We start from the raw sequence: 15,604 nt of genomic DNA, 5'->3' as shown, positions 1-15,604 counted from the left end.
CAAGCTAACCTGGCCGGACGCTCGTTGCTAAATAAATGGACACACACACACGTTATTCAATCATTTCACCCACAGTGTTAGCGAGCGTCTACGTGGCCAGGCGCTAAAATAAAACTCGGTTCTATTTGTGACTCTCGACCCGCTGCAAGTCCTCTCCTCTCCCATCTCCTCATTGGTTTTTAGGAGCATCTACCGACGTGGGTGATTGAAAGATGAACTGAGGTCCACACTCCAGTCCAGTTGGTGGTGGTAATGTACCTTAAAGTTGGTTGCCAACCGACATATAAAGTCCAAAGAAGAAGAAGAAGAAGCCTGAATTTGGTTTACCATTTTATCTGTGGATGAATAGGCTCTATGCACGCATCACTTCCGCATTGGCGTACGGATGCTTGGGCATTTCCGGTTACCGGAAAAAAACATTAGACAGTGACAGTAGACCGTTATGATGGCAGAGATGAAGTTTACAAGGTGTTTGCTGGAGTTGCCTAAAGTATCTGTTAATGATATAAGGAGGGTCGTCCGGACATCCAGTACGACACCACGTAGCAAACTGGATAAAGGCTTCAAATTTTACGTTTCTTCTTTTCTTTGCAACTTTGAAGGTAATATGCTAACGCTAGCTAGCCTGGGCTAGAAGCCTTGCTTTGGTGTTTTAAGTCATGACTCCCATCCTGCTTCAGGTTAATCATGCTTTAAATAAAGTTTAATCATGTGTATATACCTCTCACTTCATGTGTTTGTACTTTTATGAAAGTATCAGGTAAAAACAGGGCTCCAAATGAGATCTCTGTGAGAGCCCACTGCTACCGCTCAATGAAGAACCTAAAGCCACCACACCAGCTGTTGAACTTGTTCAAGGTTCCGTTCAACACATGTTTTACTCCTTTAATGTTACCACAGATTTGATTGCCGTCGCTAAGAGAACACTTCAGAACTTTAGTGGTTTCCACGATAGCTGAACAGTGGTAGCCTAATACAGACCAGGGTAGCTGAGTGGGAATTGCCATGCTTTGTTGTTGGGTCTGTTGGAAACAAATTGGGGTTTGGTTTGAAATGTAAACAATAATGAGATCACTACTTTTTCCTGACTTGATGACTGCAATGACAGTAACATATTCCACTCAGCTATTCTTCAAACTGCTGATGTTCTACTCAAAACTGTCCTGTCATCTTTACTTCTTTCTTTATAAACATATGGCCCAACTTCCTTGCTTTTGTACTTTATGTTTCTACTTTTCAAGAGGAATTAGGAGCAAAACCTTCACTCTACTGTTGTTATTAGTACTAGGCTACAATGTTGCACCACTCACCTACTGCTCTGCCAATACTGTTTGAAGGTAGTTAAATGGCACAAGACATGGTACTGTAATACTCAGTTAGACAGACATACAGTAGGTCAACTACATGGTACTGTAATACTGTTAGACAGACATACAGTAGGTCAACTACATGGTACTGTAATACTCAGTTAGACAGACATACAGTAGGTCAACAACATGGTTCTGTAATACTCAGTTAGACAGACATACAGTAGGTCAACTAGTGTAAATGATGTATAAACTACTGTGTTACTATATCAACAGAACTGGTTGCTACAGCTGCAACAGTTCAATCATGTATAAACTACTGTCTTATCAACAGACCCATTAAAGAGATTCGCTGATACTTTTGTATACTTTTTAGACAGTAGCGCTGAAAGTAGCACTCAGGAGCCAAAAGTGGTCCCCGATAATTGCATACTATGTCACATATGTGCAGATATGTGCACCACATCATTGGTCTCCCTCTCTCGCTCTGCTGGGTAGGCCTCTTGCTAGCTGTCACTCAAATGTGAGGGGCTGAAGCTCATTGGCTAGAACTCAAACTGCAAAGGGGCTGGCTAATGTAGGGGAAAAGGTGTGGCACAGCTTGAAGAAAAGTCGCTTTCAAACTAGGGATTTTATTGCTAATTGAGGTAAGACCGTATTTCTGCTCATAGATTATACATGTAAGAACTACACATTGAAACATCCAGCCCAAAGTGGGAGGTTAAAAAAATAATTTCTTAGTCTCCAAACTACCGGAGCATGTCTTTAAACCCCCCCTAGAGTCTATTGATACAACTAGGCATCAATCTAAGTAACAGAATAAAAACATCCCTGTCAAAATCCATCAGTTTATGATAGAGATATGCATGGGCTGCGTCTCAATCCACCACATGCACCAATGGCAGCCTTCAGCATCTGAGGAGACGTCTGTAGCGTCCAAACAAGATGGTGGTCTCTGTCTAAGTAACAGAATAACAATAAAAAGGGGTATAATATGTGTAAATATATGATATATATATATATTTCCTGAGCTTTCTAATATCCACTAGATATAGGACAGACACTTCCAAACCTTATTCCTTATGATTTATTTTTTGACTGTCTTTTTTTTTGCCATTTATTAATGTGTTATTCAAAGTGTTTCTATGGGCTATAGTAGTAAAGGACTAATTCAATTTTTATCAAATACATTTTTTACATATTTGTTTTTATACCTAAAGGGGTCCTAAAATTCCAAATCAAATAGCTAAATGATCTTTGGTAAGAACATCTTAAAACAATTCCATATGTAAGCTTAGAACCTTCAATGTGTCAATGTGTTTGTACTTGTCTCTATACAAATAAAATAAAACCAAACATGTATGATGCTTTCTTTTCTGATATTAAAACAGACAAAGCTCCCAAAAGTTTACTTTTTTGACTGTGTAAATGACGCATCTCCCTCTGGCACGCCCATCTCGGGATAGCCGGGCCCCGCCCATTTACCAGGATGCACCATATTAGGTCAATGACGTCAACGGAATCTCCTTTTGGAACGTTCCATTTCTTGGGAACGGCAACTTCGAAGTTCTAACTTGTTATCTTTACCGATAAATGCGATAGATGTATGTTTATAAACTGATATTATGTTGATATCCTCACCCTTTCCTCGTCAGATGGTGAGCAAGCCTAGAAAACCCCTGCAAACTGTCAGTTGGCATTCAAACTTCCAGCAACTAGAAAGAACATGAGAGACACTAGACACATCATTAAGATTATAATTCCTATAGCTTTTAATAGACCGACCAACCGAGCAGCTTCATTCATCATGCATGAATGAAATTATAGTCATTGCCCGGGACTAAACTAACTGGGGCATGTTCGCTGAGCAGGACCCAACGGTTTTTAACGTTCCGGTAGATTTAGTCCTCTGCTATGAACAAACATGTCTCTCTGACATTTAGAATAAGAAATCAGGTCGGCTCTATATGTGGTAACTATATCTGAAACATTCGACAACGTTTGGCGACTGAACTTTGCTTTGGGGTATATTCATCAAGAAACAAACGGAAACAAACCGGACGAAACAGGGAGGGGCTAACCTGAACTTGTCCAGTTAGAAACGCTTGTTTTTGTTGTAAAACGTTTAGCTACGATGTGCACGATTGAATACACCCCTGGAAAGTATGAGACAGCGCTCCTGCTGGTGATTAGTACATTAAAACCACGTTCAGTAGCCAAACGTTGTCGAAATGTTGCCGATAGAAATGCCATGAATAGAGCGGATGTGATTCCTTATTCTAAATGTCTGAGGCATGTTTGTCCTACAGTGTATTTCTATCTGAACGTTCCAAAACGTTGCTTCTTGCTGAACGCGCCCCAATAATGTTTTTATACACGGAAGTATAAGTGAAAATGAAAGTAAAATAGGTGTAGCTACACACCAGGTCTCTGCAGCGGGGACTCGAGGTAAGGGTTTTCGAACAATCGATCATAATAACGTGTTAAATTAAGGTTAGGCCCTACTTGCTACATTTTAGCTGGTCTAGACTAGACTTGAGAGTCTGACCAACTGTCAAAGCGAGTCAACATTAGGATGAGAAGTTCCTGCTGTCTAGTAGATGTAGTTGTCTAGAGGAAATGCCAACACATTTACAGTCTAGTTTGATTTGTTTCCTAATATAACCGAACTTTTCTCCAAACCGGCACCTATAACTTGGCTGTGGTAGGATACGTGGAAGCGCGTCTTGTGCGCAGTCTACCACAGGCAAGGTGCCGGTTTGGAGAAAAGTTCGGTTCAGACGGTTTCTATAAAGGTCTACAGATATACACATGATATAATCCGGACCAATGGACAAGGAGTTATGGATGATCGATATTCAGTAACAGGATTTTGGGAAACAAGTATCCCATCTGCCTACAAAATGTTGGCAGTTATTTTCCAGGCTCCGCACTCTAGCCACCAATGCGCGCATGCGCAGCGTCCTATATAGGGGTAAGTATATAAATAAGAATGAATAGAAGGGCGTCTCCATTCAAGTCAATGATGCCATAATGGGTGGACTGGCAGCCGTTTGGAGTGTTTCCCGACCGCTGGTCACCTTTTCAATGCTTATCTTGTAGAATCCAGCAATGGCGCTGGTCCCATTAATTAGCTTATTTTCTAATGGTTCCGCATGTCTTGATCTAACCATCTTCAACCTGACCGGCTAGCTATGTCAGCTATGTATGAACACGATGAGGTGTATCTTATATGCTAACGTTAGCTAGCAGGCTAGACGGTTGTCTTATTCTGGCATTCGCTCATGATCTGCTTTAGACCGCTTGCCTTCTGCCTAGGCAGCTTAGCTACAATGCTTGAGCTGGTCCCATGGTTGAATCAGAGCGGTATATCCTCAAATCACTTACAAGCCCTTAACCAACAATGCAGTTTTTAAGAAAATAAATAAAAATAGCAAATACTTAAAGAGCAGCAGTAAAATAAAATAACAGTAAGGAGGTTATATACAGGGGGTACCGGTTAGTCGAGACCCATGCCAGGAAGTAAAAGCAGGAACAGATTAATAGACATGTCCATTGGGTTGGGGGCAGGGACCAAACTAACTGGGGCATGTTCGCTGAGCAGGACCCAACGGTTTTTAACGTTCCGATAGATATAGGCCTCTGCTATGAACAAACATGTCTCTCTGACATTTAGAATAAGAAATCAGGTCGGCTCTATATGTGGTAACTATATCTGAAACATTCGACAACGTTTGGCGACTGAACTTTGCTTTGGGGTATATTCATCAGGAAACAAACGGAAACAAACCGGACGAAACAGGGAGGGACTAACCTGAACTTGTCTTCACAGTCCGCGCTGTTCCATAAAGTGTAGTTTAATCTGTTTACTGCTTGACTGAGTTCCATGATGTGGAATAGAGTTCCATGTAGTATTGGCTCTATGTAGTACTATAGTAGTTTCTATAGGTCTACAGATATATACACACATTATATTTTCCGGGTGGGGGCAGGGTAATTGTCTGCTGGGGGGGTATTAAGGCCAAGAAAAGAGAAACCCTCACACTGCTCTTGCTCCTACCATTTGTTTAATAAGAATATCAATTAATATCAACTTTTCAATCCCTGTTCACAAAACAGACAGTTCAATGCATGTCTGAGCACGTATAGCCTAGAGTAGGCCTAGGATATATTCTTCTTTGTTTGCTCGGGAGACATGTGACCTAAACACATTTCCTACAATTCTACCACACTTTATATGACTGGAGACATTAGGAGAATATTTTTAAATAGGACAAATTACAGGGTAGCCTGCTCTGCTGATTGACAAACAGATCAATAAATAAAATCAACAGAAATACCTTATTTACATAACTATGCAGACACTGCTATGAAACTCAAAATTGAGCCAAGGTGCATCCTGTTTCCATTGATCATCCTTGAGATGTTTCTACAACTTGATTGGAGTCCACCTGTGGTAAATTCAATTGATTTGACATGATTTGGAAAGGCACACACACCTGTCTATATAAGGTCCCACAGTTGACAGTGCATGTCAGAGCAAAAACCAAGCCATGATGTTGAAGGAATTGTCCGTAGAGCTCCGAGACAGGATTGTGTCGAGGCACAGATCTGGGGAAGGGTACCAACACATTTCTGCAGCATTGAAGGTCCCCAAGAACACAGTGGCCTCCATCATTCTTAAATGGAAGAAGTTTGGAACCACCAAGACTCTTCCTAGAGCTGGCCGCCCGGCCAAACTGAGCAATCGGGGGAGAAGGGCCTTGGTCAGGGAGGTGGGAGAAACTCCCCAAATACAGGTGTGCCAAGCTTGTAGCGTCATACCCAACAAGACTCGAGGCTGTAATCGCTGCCAAAGTGCTTCAACAAAGTTCTGAGTAAAGGGTCTGAAAACGTATGTAAATATGTTATTTCAGTTATTTTTTTCTATAAATTAGCAAACATTTCTAAAAACCTGTTTTTGCTTTGTCATTATGGGGTAATGTGTTGAGGGGGAAAAAATGATTTAATCAATTTTAGAATAAGGCTGTAAACTAACAAAATGTGGAAAAATTAAAGGGGTCGGAATACTTTCCAAAGGCACTGTATAATAGACCAATGAGAAGAGGAGACACTAATATGATGTTGTCCATATAATAGACCTATGAGAAGAGGAGACACTAATATGATGTGTATCTAAACTGGAGGGATACTGGCCCATGTTGACTCCAATGCTTCCCACAGTTGTGTCCAGTTGGTTGGATGTCCTTTGGGTGGTGGACCATTCTTCATACACACAGGAATCTGTTGAAAGAAAATAAGAAAAAAGACTTCACTGTCCAAGAATATCAATTAATATCAACAGATTACGTCTAATCTAATGTTATATTAATGATGCCTAATCTTATGTTATATTAATGATATCGGCTGCATTTCGAACCTTAAGCTGAAACACAACTTTCAAGCAGACCACCATAGTCCCTGTGCCCAAGGACACTAAGATAACCTGCCTAAATGACTACCGACCTGTAGCACTCACGTCTGTAGCCATGAAGTGCTTTGAAAGGCTGGTCATGGCTCACATCAACACCATTATCCCAGAAACCCTAGACCCACTCCAATTTGCATACCGCCCCAACAGATCCACAGATGATGCAATCTCTATTGCACTCCACACTGCCCTTTCCCACCTGGACAAGAGGAACACCTACGTGAGAATGCTATTCATTGACTACAGCTCAGCGTTCAACACTATAGTGCTCTCAAAGCTCATCGCTAAGGATCCTGGGACTAAACACCTCCCTCTGCAACTGGATCCTGGATTTCCTGACGGGCCGCCCCCAGGTGGTAAGGGTAGGTAACAACACATCTGCCACGCTGATCCTCAACACGAGAAGATGTGGACTACAGGAAAAAAAAGAGGACTGAGCACGCCCCCATTCTCATCGACGGGGCTGTAGTGGAGCAGGTGTCCACATCACCAACGAACTATCATGGTCCAAACACACATTTTTAGGATGTGGATTTGACAGACTTTACTTTGTTTCAACTCATATTTAACAAGCAGTGGTCCTCTGTAGCTCAGCTGGTAGAGCACGGCGCTTGTAACACCAGGGTAGTGGGTTCGATCCCCGGGACCACCCATACTCAAAAAAAAATTTATGCACGCATGACTGTAAGTCGCTTTGGATGAAAAGCGTCTGCTAAATGGCATATTATTATTATTATTATTATTATAATTTGTCACGAATGTCGGTGTAATGCGAGTCAGAATGTAAAGAAATAAAATGAAAATCCTCCAAAACAACAAAGGAACACACACACCAAACAGTGGACGGGTACAATTTAAATAGGGAGGACAAACTAACATAATGGGGAACAGGTTAAATAGGGAGGACAAACTAACATAATGGGGAACAGGTTAAATTGGGAGGACAAACTAACATAATGGGGAACAGGTTAAATAGGGTGGACAAACTAACATAATGGGGAACAGGTTAAATAGGGAGGACAAACTAACATTACATTTACATTTTACATTTACATTTTAGTCATTTAGCAGACGCTCTTATCCAGAGCGACTTACATTATTTTTTTTATTTTTTTCATACTGGCCCCCCGTGGGAATCGAACCCACAACCCTGGCGTTGCAAACGCCATGCTCTACATCCCTGCCGGCCATTCCCTCCCCTACCCTGGACGACGCTGGGCCAATTGTGCGCCGCCCCATGGGTCTCCCGGTCGTGGCCGGCTACGACAGAGCCTGGATTCGAACCAGGATCTCTAGTGGCACAGCTAGCACTGCGATGCAGTGCCTTAGACCACTGCGCCACTCGGGAGACTAACATAATGGGGAACAGGTTAAATAGGGAGGACAAACTAACATAATGGGGAACAGGTTAAATAGGAAGGACAAACTAACATAATGGGGAACAGGTTAAATAAGGAGGACAAACTAACATAATGGGGAACATGTTAAATAGGGAGGACAAACTAACATAATGGGGAACAGGTTAAATAGGGAGGACAAACTAACATAATGGGGAACAGGTTAAATAGGGAGGACAAACTAACATAATGGGGAACAGGTTAAATAGGGAGGACAAACTAACATAATGGGGAACAGGTGCGCAACAACAGACAACAATCAAATGAACATAGAAACATATAACATAGAGCGGCAGCAGCTAGTACTCTGGTGACGACGAACACCGAGGCCTGCCCGAGCCAGAAGGAAGGGCAGTCTCGGCAGAATCCGTGACAGTACCCCCCCCCCCCCCCCCCCCCCTGACACCGGGCAGAGACGGTGGGTTTGTGCCCCTAGGCGACGTTGTTGCCGGTGATGTCTGGTGGAGGACCTGCCTTACAACAGGCCTACAAGCCCTCAGTCCAGCCTCTCTCAGCCTATTGCGGACAGTCTGAGCACTGATGGAAGGATTGTGTGTTCCTGGTGTAACTCGGGCAGTTGTTGTTGCCATCCTGTACCTGTCTTGCAGGTGTGATGTTCGGATGTACCGATCCTGTGCAGGTGTAGTTACACGTGGTCTGCCACTGCGAGGACGATCAGCTGTCCGTCCTGTCTCCCTGTAGCGCTGTCTTAGGCGTCTCACAGTACGGACATTGCAATTTATTGCCCTGGCCACATCTGCAGTCCTCATCCTCCTTGCAGCATGCCTAAGGCATGTTCACGCAGATGAGCAGGGACCCTGGGCATCTTTCTTTTGGTGTTTTTCAGAGTCAGTAGAAAGGCCTCTTTAGTGTCCTAAGTTTTCATAACTGTGACCTTAATTGCCTACCGTCTGTAAGATGTTAGTCTCTTAACGACCGCTTCACAGGTGCATGTTCATTAATTGTTTATGGTTCATTGAACAAGCATGGGAAACAGTGTTTAAACCCTTTACAATGAAGATCTGTGAAGTTATTTGGATTTCTACGAATTATCTTTGAAAGACAGGGTCTCTTTTTTTGCAGAGTTTATATTCTTGTTTTACGCCATTGTAATAGATACATTCACATTTAGTTGGTGTATGTTTTGTTTACATGGGCTAAAACGTTTAATTGAATAAATAAACCTAATCATTATTTGACTGTTCTACTATTAACTGACTATGTACTTTCGTCTTCCAGAGATCCTACGTGTTGAAACATACCAGTGATGCTGCAGAAACAACCTGGGACATGGCTTCTGCAAGACAATCTGCTTTAGAGTACATTACAAATGGAAGGCTACGTCTCATTGGAAGGCTCCAGAATCTTCCCCTCATTGTGGAAAACCTGTTCCAGCGCCAGGTTCTTCACGGGGAGGAAGTCAGTAAAATTCAGGCTGAAGTTGACAGTTTTGACCAAACCAGAAGAATACTGGACTGGGTCTCGGCCAAAGGAGAGGCTGCATGCTATGAGTTGCTGACGATTCTATACATCACAAGGAAGAGGACCTTAGACGACGCTGACTTACAGCAATGGATCAGCTGCTTCCCCTTTAAGGAAGACCCAGAGATGACAGACTACCTTGTTGGTAAGTGATCGTATGGTATCCTCTTAGTATACACTATATAGTATACAATTGGCTGGGCTAAAAAATAGCAGACCTGTTGAAATGTGTCTTTCAAATATTATTTTAGGTGTGGTTAATTTAGCTTACTGTGCGCGCTCCATAGACAGGGTTTGTACTTTAGGCACTATTCCTTTGGTTCCATGGTGCTGGCGAAGCTATTTGAAGCGCACATTGAAAGGGGTTAATGTACCTTTTTAGATTGTTCATCAAAAATAAGTGCGACCAATGCACTCTTCATGAAGTAAAAATGCCTTTATTATGATGGCGTGTTCAATAGAGATTTGTCATTGTCCTCCCTGATGAAGGCTACGCTGAAACGCATCAGAGGTTTTATACATATTGTTCTATTGAACGTGCCATCATAATACAGGCATTTAAACTTTGTCTTTAGTGCCCCTTGGTTCTTCTTGTTTTTGATGACCATTTAGCCCCAAAAGAGCACCTTCAATCTAGAAAGATCTACTAGTGTATCCTTGTAGCTTTCTGTCCTGATTTTCTCTAGTCCTTTAGATTGGCTTTGATTTGTTTGCACAGTGCATTTACTCTCTCTTCCCTTAATACCCTTATTTTAGGTTCAAAACCCTGTCACGGATATCAGACACAGCTGAAATGTAAAGCACGGAAGATCACAAATGGTGCATGGAAACAAAGCTGTAGTCTCCTACCAGAGACATGTAGAAATGAGGGGACTTTATCTTACACCCCTCTTGTGTTAGATACAGATGTGCATTCATCTCTCTCCAAAATTAAAGTGAAGAGCAAAAGATGCAAGAAAGCTCGCCCTAAAAAGCTAAAGAGCTTCATCCCCACGGCCAAACAGGAAACATCCCCTGCTGACCTGCTTAGAACACATGAGAAAAAAATCCTCCTTTTTGGAAAACCTGGAATTGGAAAAACAACAGTCACCCATCAAATGTTGAACCTCTGGGCAGAGAAAGATCACAGAGAACTAGACTACATGTTTTATTTTGACGTGAGAGACATTTCACACAGAAAACCCATGAGCCTGGAGGACCTTCTCTTTAACATGTACAGTGAGCCCAAAAAAAGTAAAGAAGAAGTGTTACAGGATATTAAGGAGAACTCTGAAAACGTTGTCATCATATTTGATGGAATCACAGACCTCTCCTCGCTGTCGGTAGTAAAGGACCTTGTGGAGAACCTCCCTGATGCAAAGATTGTGACTACATGCAGACCAGATCAATCTGAAGACTTCCTGACAGACTGGCCCGCAGACTGGTTCAGAGTGGAGGTGAAAGGGTTCAGTGATGCATCCATCAGGGCTTACTTAACAGAGATGCTGAGTGCTGATCCTGACTCCTCGCGCAGTGTGTTAAACAACATAGAGTTGTTCAGTCTGTGCCATGTCCCAATGTATGCACTGATGGTGGTTACCTGCATTTATTTCCCTACCTCAGAGGCTTCTAAACAGACATGCACTATAACTGAAATGTACAGCAACATCCTCCGTCAGTGCATCCAAAAACACAGTAGCATACGAGATAAGGATACCGACAATTATCTCAAAGAAAACAGAGAGAAAATATTGTCTTTGGCAGAAATAGCTTTTCATGCAACAAATGAAAAAAACATGAACTTGACAACACTGAGTTGTGAAGAAAGCGGTGTCCATTTTGCGTTCTTGGGAGCACTTATGGTTAAGGTTGCACCCACAGCGTCAGACACTTACTGTGCATTTCTCCACTACACAATGCAGGAGTTCTTTGGTGCCCTTTGGCTCTTACAGAATCCAGATCAAATCAGAGTGGTTCTAGAGAAGTGCCAGACTGAAGAATGGAAACACACAAAACACTTGATTCCCTTCCTGTGTGGGCTTCTGAATGAGAGGAATATTAGATTGGTAAACGGTCTAGTTCCGGATCAACAGATCAAGAAGACGTCAGATTGGTTCTTCAAGGAAGTGGTGAACACATTTCTTCCATCTCAAACAAACCAAGATCATGCAGAAGGTGGTGCTCCTGAGTTTGAGATAGATCTTCTGTTTTTGTGTCAGTGCTTGTATGAACATCAGTCTACTGAGGCCTGTCTCCTTCTCCTGGACAAACTGGACTATCATCTAGACCTGAGTGGAGAACATCTTGATCCTCACCAGTGCTGTGCAGTGTCTTATGTGACCAGTCAGTCTGCAGAGAGAAAGGTTGGCTTGGACCTGAATGACTGCATTGTGTCAGACCAAGGCGTAAGGCTGATACTGGGCTCTCTGAAGAATGTCAGACATCTTGGGTAATATTTGTGTTATCTAATTCACACGTTTATTGACAATTAACCAGTCAAAGAAAGAGAAATTGTGATGAAGCAACTGATCTTTATAAAAATATCTATTGTAGTCTCTTCCATTCAGATACTGAGTTATAAACACTTCTGTGTCATGCTACTTTGAAATAATCTTTATAATCTAATCTCTTTTAAAGGCCCTCCTCTGATGATTCATCTGACCCCTCAATGCTGTGTCAACTCTGGACAACTTTGCTGAGCAGTGTGGCAGAGATGGACTTCACCAGCTTACTTGGTCTCTGTGGAAATGAGTTGCACCTTCCAGTCCAGGGTGAAAGACCAGTGTTTGAGAGAGCAGAAGAAGTGATGAAGCAGAGTCTAGAGAGGGTTCATCTCTGTCTACACTGGGGTCAGAGAACTCTTCTCAGTGAAGCTCTCAGCAAAACCATTTTAGACTGTTTATCACATATCAACAAACTCAGGTGAGTGTTTCCACAGCCAATATATATTTACACAATGTCTTTGTGACTATTCATTTATTTAAGTCAGTTGAGAACATATTGTTCTTATTTCCAATGACAACCTATCAAAAGGCTAAGACAGACAAACAAGACATTGCAACAACACAACAAGACACACATGACAACAGTATTCAGTCTGTAAAAGAGGCAGCAGTCACATTCTCCCTGCTTCTATCTGAACATAGACATTCTTATGTTTTATGGGTCACAGGTTTACCCCACTAGAACATCAGAGAGGATCCCCTGAAAGACTGGAGACAGAAGAGAAAGCAGTCCTACTAGATTTGTGTCTACAAGCAGCACTAGATCACAGAGAAACTTTCCAGAGAGCTGTGAACACACTGCTGTCACTGTTCTCTGTGTATCAAACTGAGAGATATGACATCCTGTTGGATCTGTACTCACATGTGAAGTACAATAGGAATCAAACAGCCAGGAGTGTCCTTCCATCATTGAAACCACTTTACCAGTCAGCTCCTGCAGTCTGGTCCATATACCTCTCAAGGAGAAAGGCCTCCCTCCTCCTAGAAGTGCTGAAACTCCAACCAGGGAAGAAACCATTAGAGCTGAAGGACTGGTCAGATGAAGAGAGTGAAGTGAGGAGTTTCCTTCAGTGTCTGTCCTACATCTCACAGCTGAGGTGAGGGAGTTTATCCAACATGTGTCATTGAATTGGTGTAGATAGTGTCGTATCGAGTAAATGCTGGCAATTATTGCTGATGAACAAAGGAGTCCGCTCATACTGAACCTGGATCATAAGATTTATTCATATCACAAGCTTTCAGCATGAGTTACAGACCCGCGGTGTCTGGAGAAGCACCGTCCCAAATTAATCTGAATGCTTCTGCCGCCTCTTTCTCTAGCTCATACTTATAAACAAAGCAGAATATGGGTGGCTCCCTCTTTCGTCCAATCACCTATCCCCCCTGGGGCGTCACCCTACAACTGCTACATTTGAACTAAGACAAACATCTTTTCTTTGTCCCTCTAGACTAGTCATAATCTTCATACACGACATATCCCCCCTTCGAGACTAACTAAAAGTCTCGAAAACAAACAGAATAGGATTATGACCAGTAACAATTTATCTTATTGAGTATCTTTAACATTAAACCAAAAACATTCTCCTCTAGAGTGTAAATACCTTTCTATGAAATATGAACAAATGTTTATGAAGTGTGAATACATTATTATGAAATATGAACAAATCTTTATGGAGTGTGAGAGCGAAAAACTGTCCGGCAGCCATCTTTCCAGATATCCATCCATCAATCAAGACAGTAAAATTCTCTCACGGTTCCTCTGCCCCAGGCAACCACCTAGATACTCCAGATAAACTCATAAATCCCTATCAATGCATTTGAAACTATGATGCAATTAAATACACATGTAAGCCCCTGCAAACAAAATCCTATCCAAAAAATGTCCACTCTAAGGCTGGTCAACCCATTGGACCCTACAGTGGACCTTTCCCTGCCTAGACTCCCTGTCTCTAAGCATCAACGAAATAAACAAAAACATCTAAGATCCCCACATGTATCCAATAACATCAAATATCATTCTACAAAAATTAATACCTAAGAATATGACACAAATTATGTATTACACCTGCAAATATGTCTATATTTCATTGAAGACACTGGAATGTAGTCCACTACACTTCATCTCCCCGTAGTCTCGACTTCCAATGGATTGTTGATGATGGAATGGGAACCTTTCCACACCCTCCTTGTTTCATCTCCTCCAGTCATTGTCCTTTCATATTGTCCTTGTTTGAGTATTTCAATCTCCACATATTCCCCCAAATGCTTCTGGAAGAAAAGAAAAGACCAAACAGTATCTTTTGCAAAACAACACTTTCAAATTAAACATCAATATCAACTAAGAATATAAAAATGATATATAAATGATATCAACTAAGAATATAAAAATGATATATAAATGATGTATGAATCACATTATCCTATTCCCCCCTTTGATTCATAAAATCATACTAAAAATCACACTAATATTGAATTCTTTTTTGAAAAATGATCAAATAATCAAAAAGGATATTTATCCATTAGTACTCCATCCAGACCCCCTTGTCCATCTTCATCCAGATCAGGAACAGTCAACAACGGCATCTGAGTGTTGTCTCTAGGCATCACAACACCAACCCATCTTAAAATCATAGCTTTCGCAAAGGTCAGTAACAAAGTACAAAAGTAAAACATCACACACAACGCTATCAGAGCTGCAACTAAAATCTGAACCATCACTGCTCCTATTGGGCCTAACTGATCTTGCAACCAAGACTTCGCTGACCGTCCAGCTCCTTCAGATCTACCAAATGCATCCCTTATATTCTTCAACGCATCTATAACACTCGTGATATTATCGGAACTATCTGGGATCAAAGTATAACAATCATCCCCTGTCAGATTCATAGCCAAACATAAGCCACCTTGTTTTGCCAAAATATAGTCAAGAGCCATGTCATGTTTCAACAGCGTCAGTCTGTGACTTCTTTGAGTATTTGACAGAAGGTTAAACCCTCTTATTGTTTCATTCGCAAACCCCTGCAAAGTATATGTAATATTATCAATATGATCTGCCAAAAATGTTACACCATACCATGGAAAAAGACCGAGTCCCCACTTCTCTCCCAGACTTATTCTCCAATGGTAGGCTTCAAGACTATGAAATGTAGCCATGTCTCTTTTCACTCAAAGCTGCAACTAAAATCTGAACCATCACTGCCCCTACTGGCCTACCTGATCTTGCAACCAAGTCTTTGCTGACCATCCAGCTCCTTCAGATCTACCAAATGCATCCCTTATATTCTTCAATGCATCTATAACCCCAGTGATATTATCTGAACTATCTGGACTCAAAGTATAACTAACCTTATCAATATGATCTTCCCAAATGTTACACCATACCATGGAAAAAGTCCCCCCTTCTCCCTTAGATTCATCCTTCAATGATAGGCTTGAAGACTATGACATGTAGCCATGTCTCTTTTC

The 15,604-nt window shown here is 41.8% G+C and overlaps 1 protein-coding gene across 1 annotated transcript; it reads left to right on the top strand.

Annotated features, from left to right (window-relative positions):
• Positions 1–9,464: 9,464 nt before the first annotated feature.
• On the top strand, positions 9,465–12,034 carry LOC311119216 (protein NLRC5-like; the record flags this gene model as incomplete). The annotated part of the gene is made up of 2 exons (XM_084193945.1): positions 9,465–9,801; positions 10,413–12,034. Coding segments are annotated over 2 exons (1,959 nt in total), but the record flags the coding sequence as incomplete, so codon positions are not given.
• Between the last annotated feature and the right edge of the window lie 3,570 nt (positions 12,035–15,604).

The sequence above is a fragment of the Coregonus lavaretus genome (assembly GCF_964263955.1).
Source record: "Coregonus lavaretus genome assembly, contig: HAP1_SCAFFOLD_812, whole genome shotgun sequence".
Lineage (NCBI taxonomy): Eukaryota > Metazoa > Chordata > Actinopteri > Salmoniformes > Salmonidae > Coregonus > Coregonus lavaretus.
Note: the sequence above shows the minus strand (reverse complement) of the source record. Positions and strands in the feature narration are given on the sequence as shown.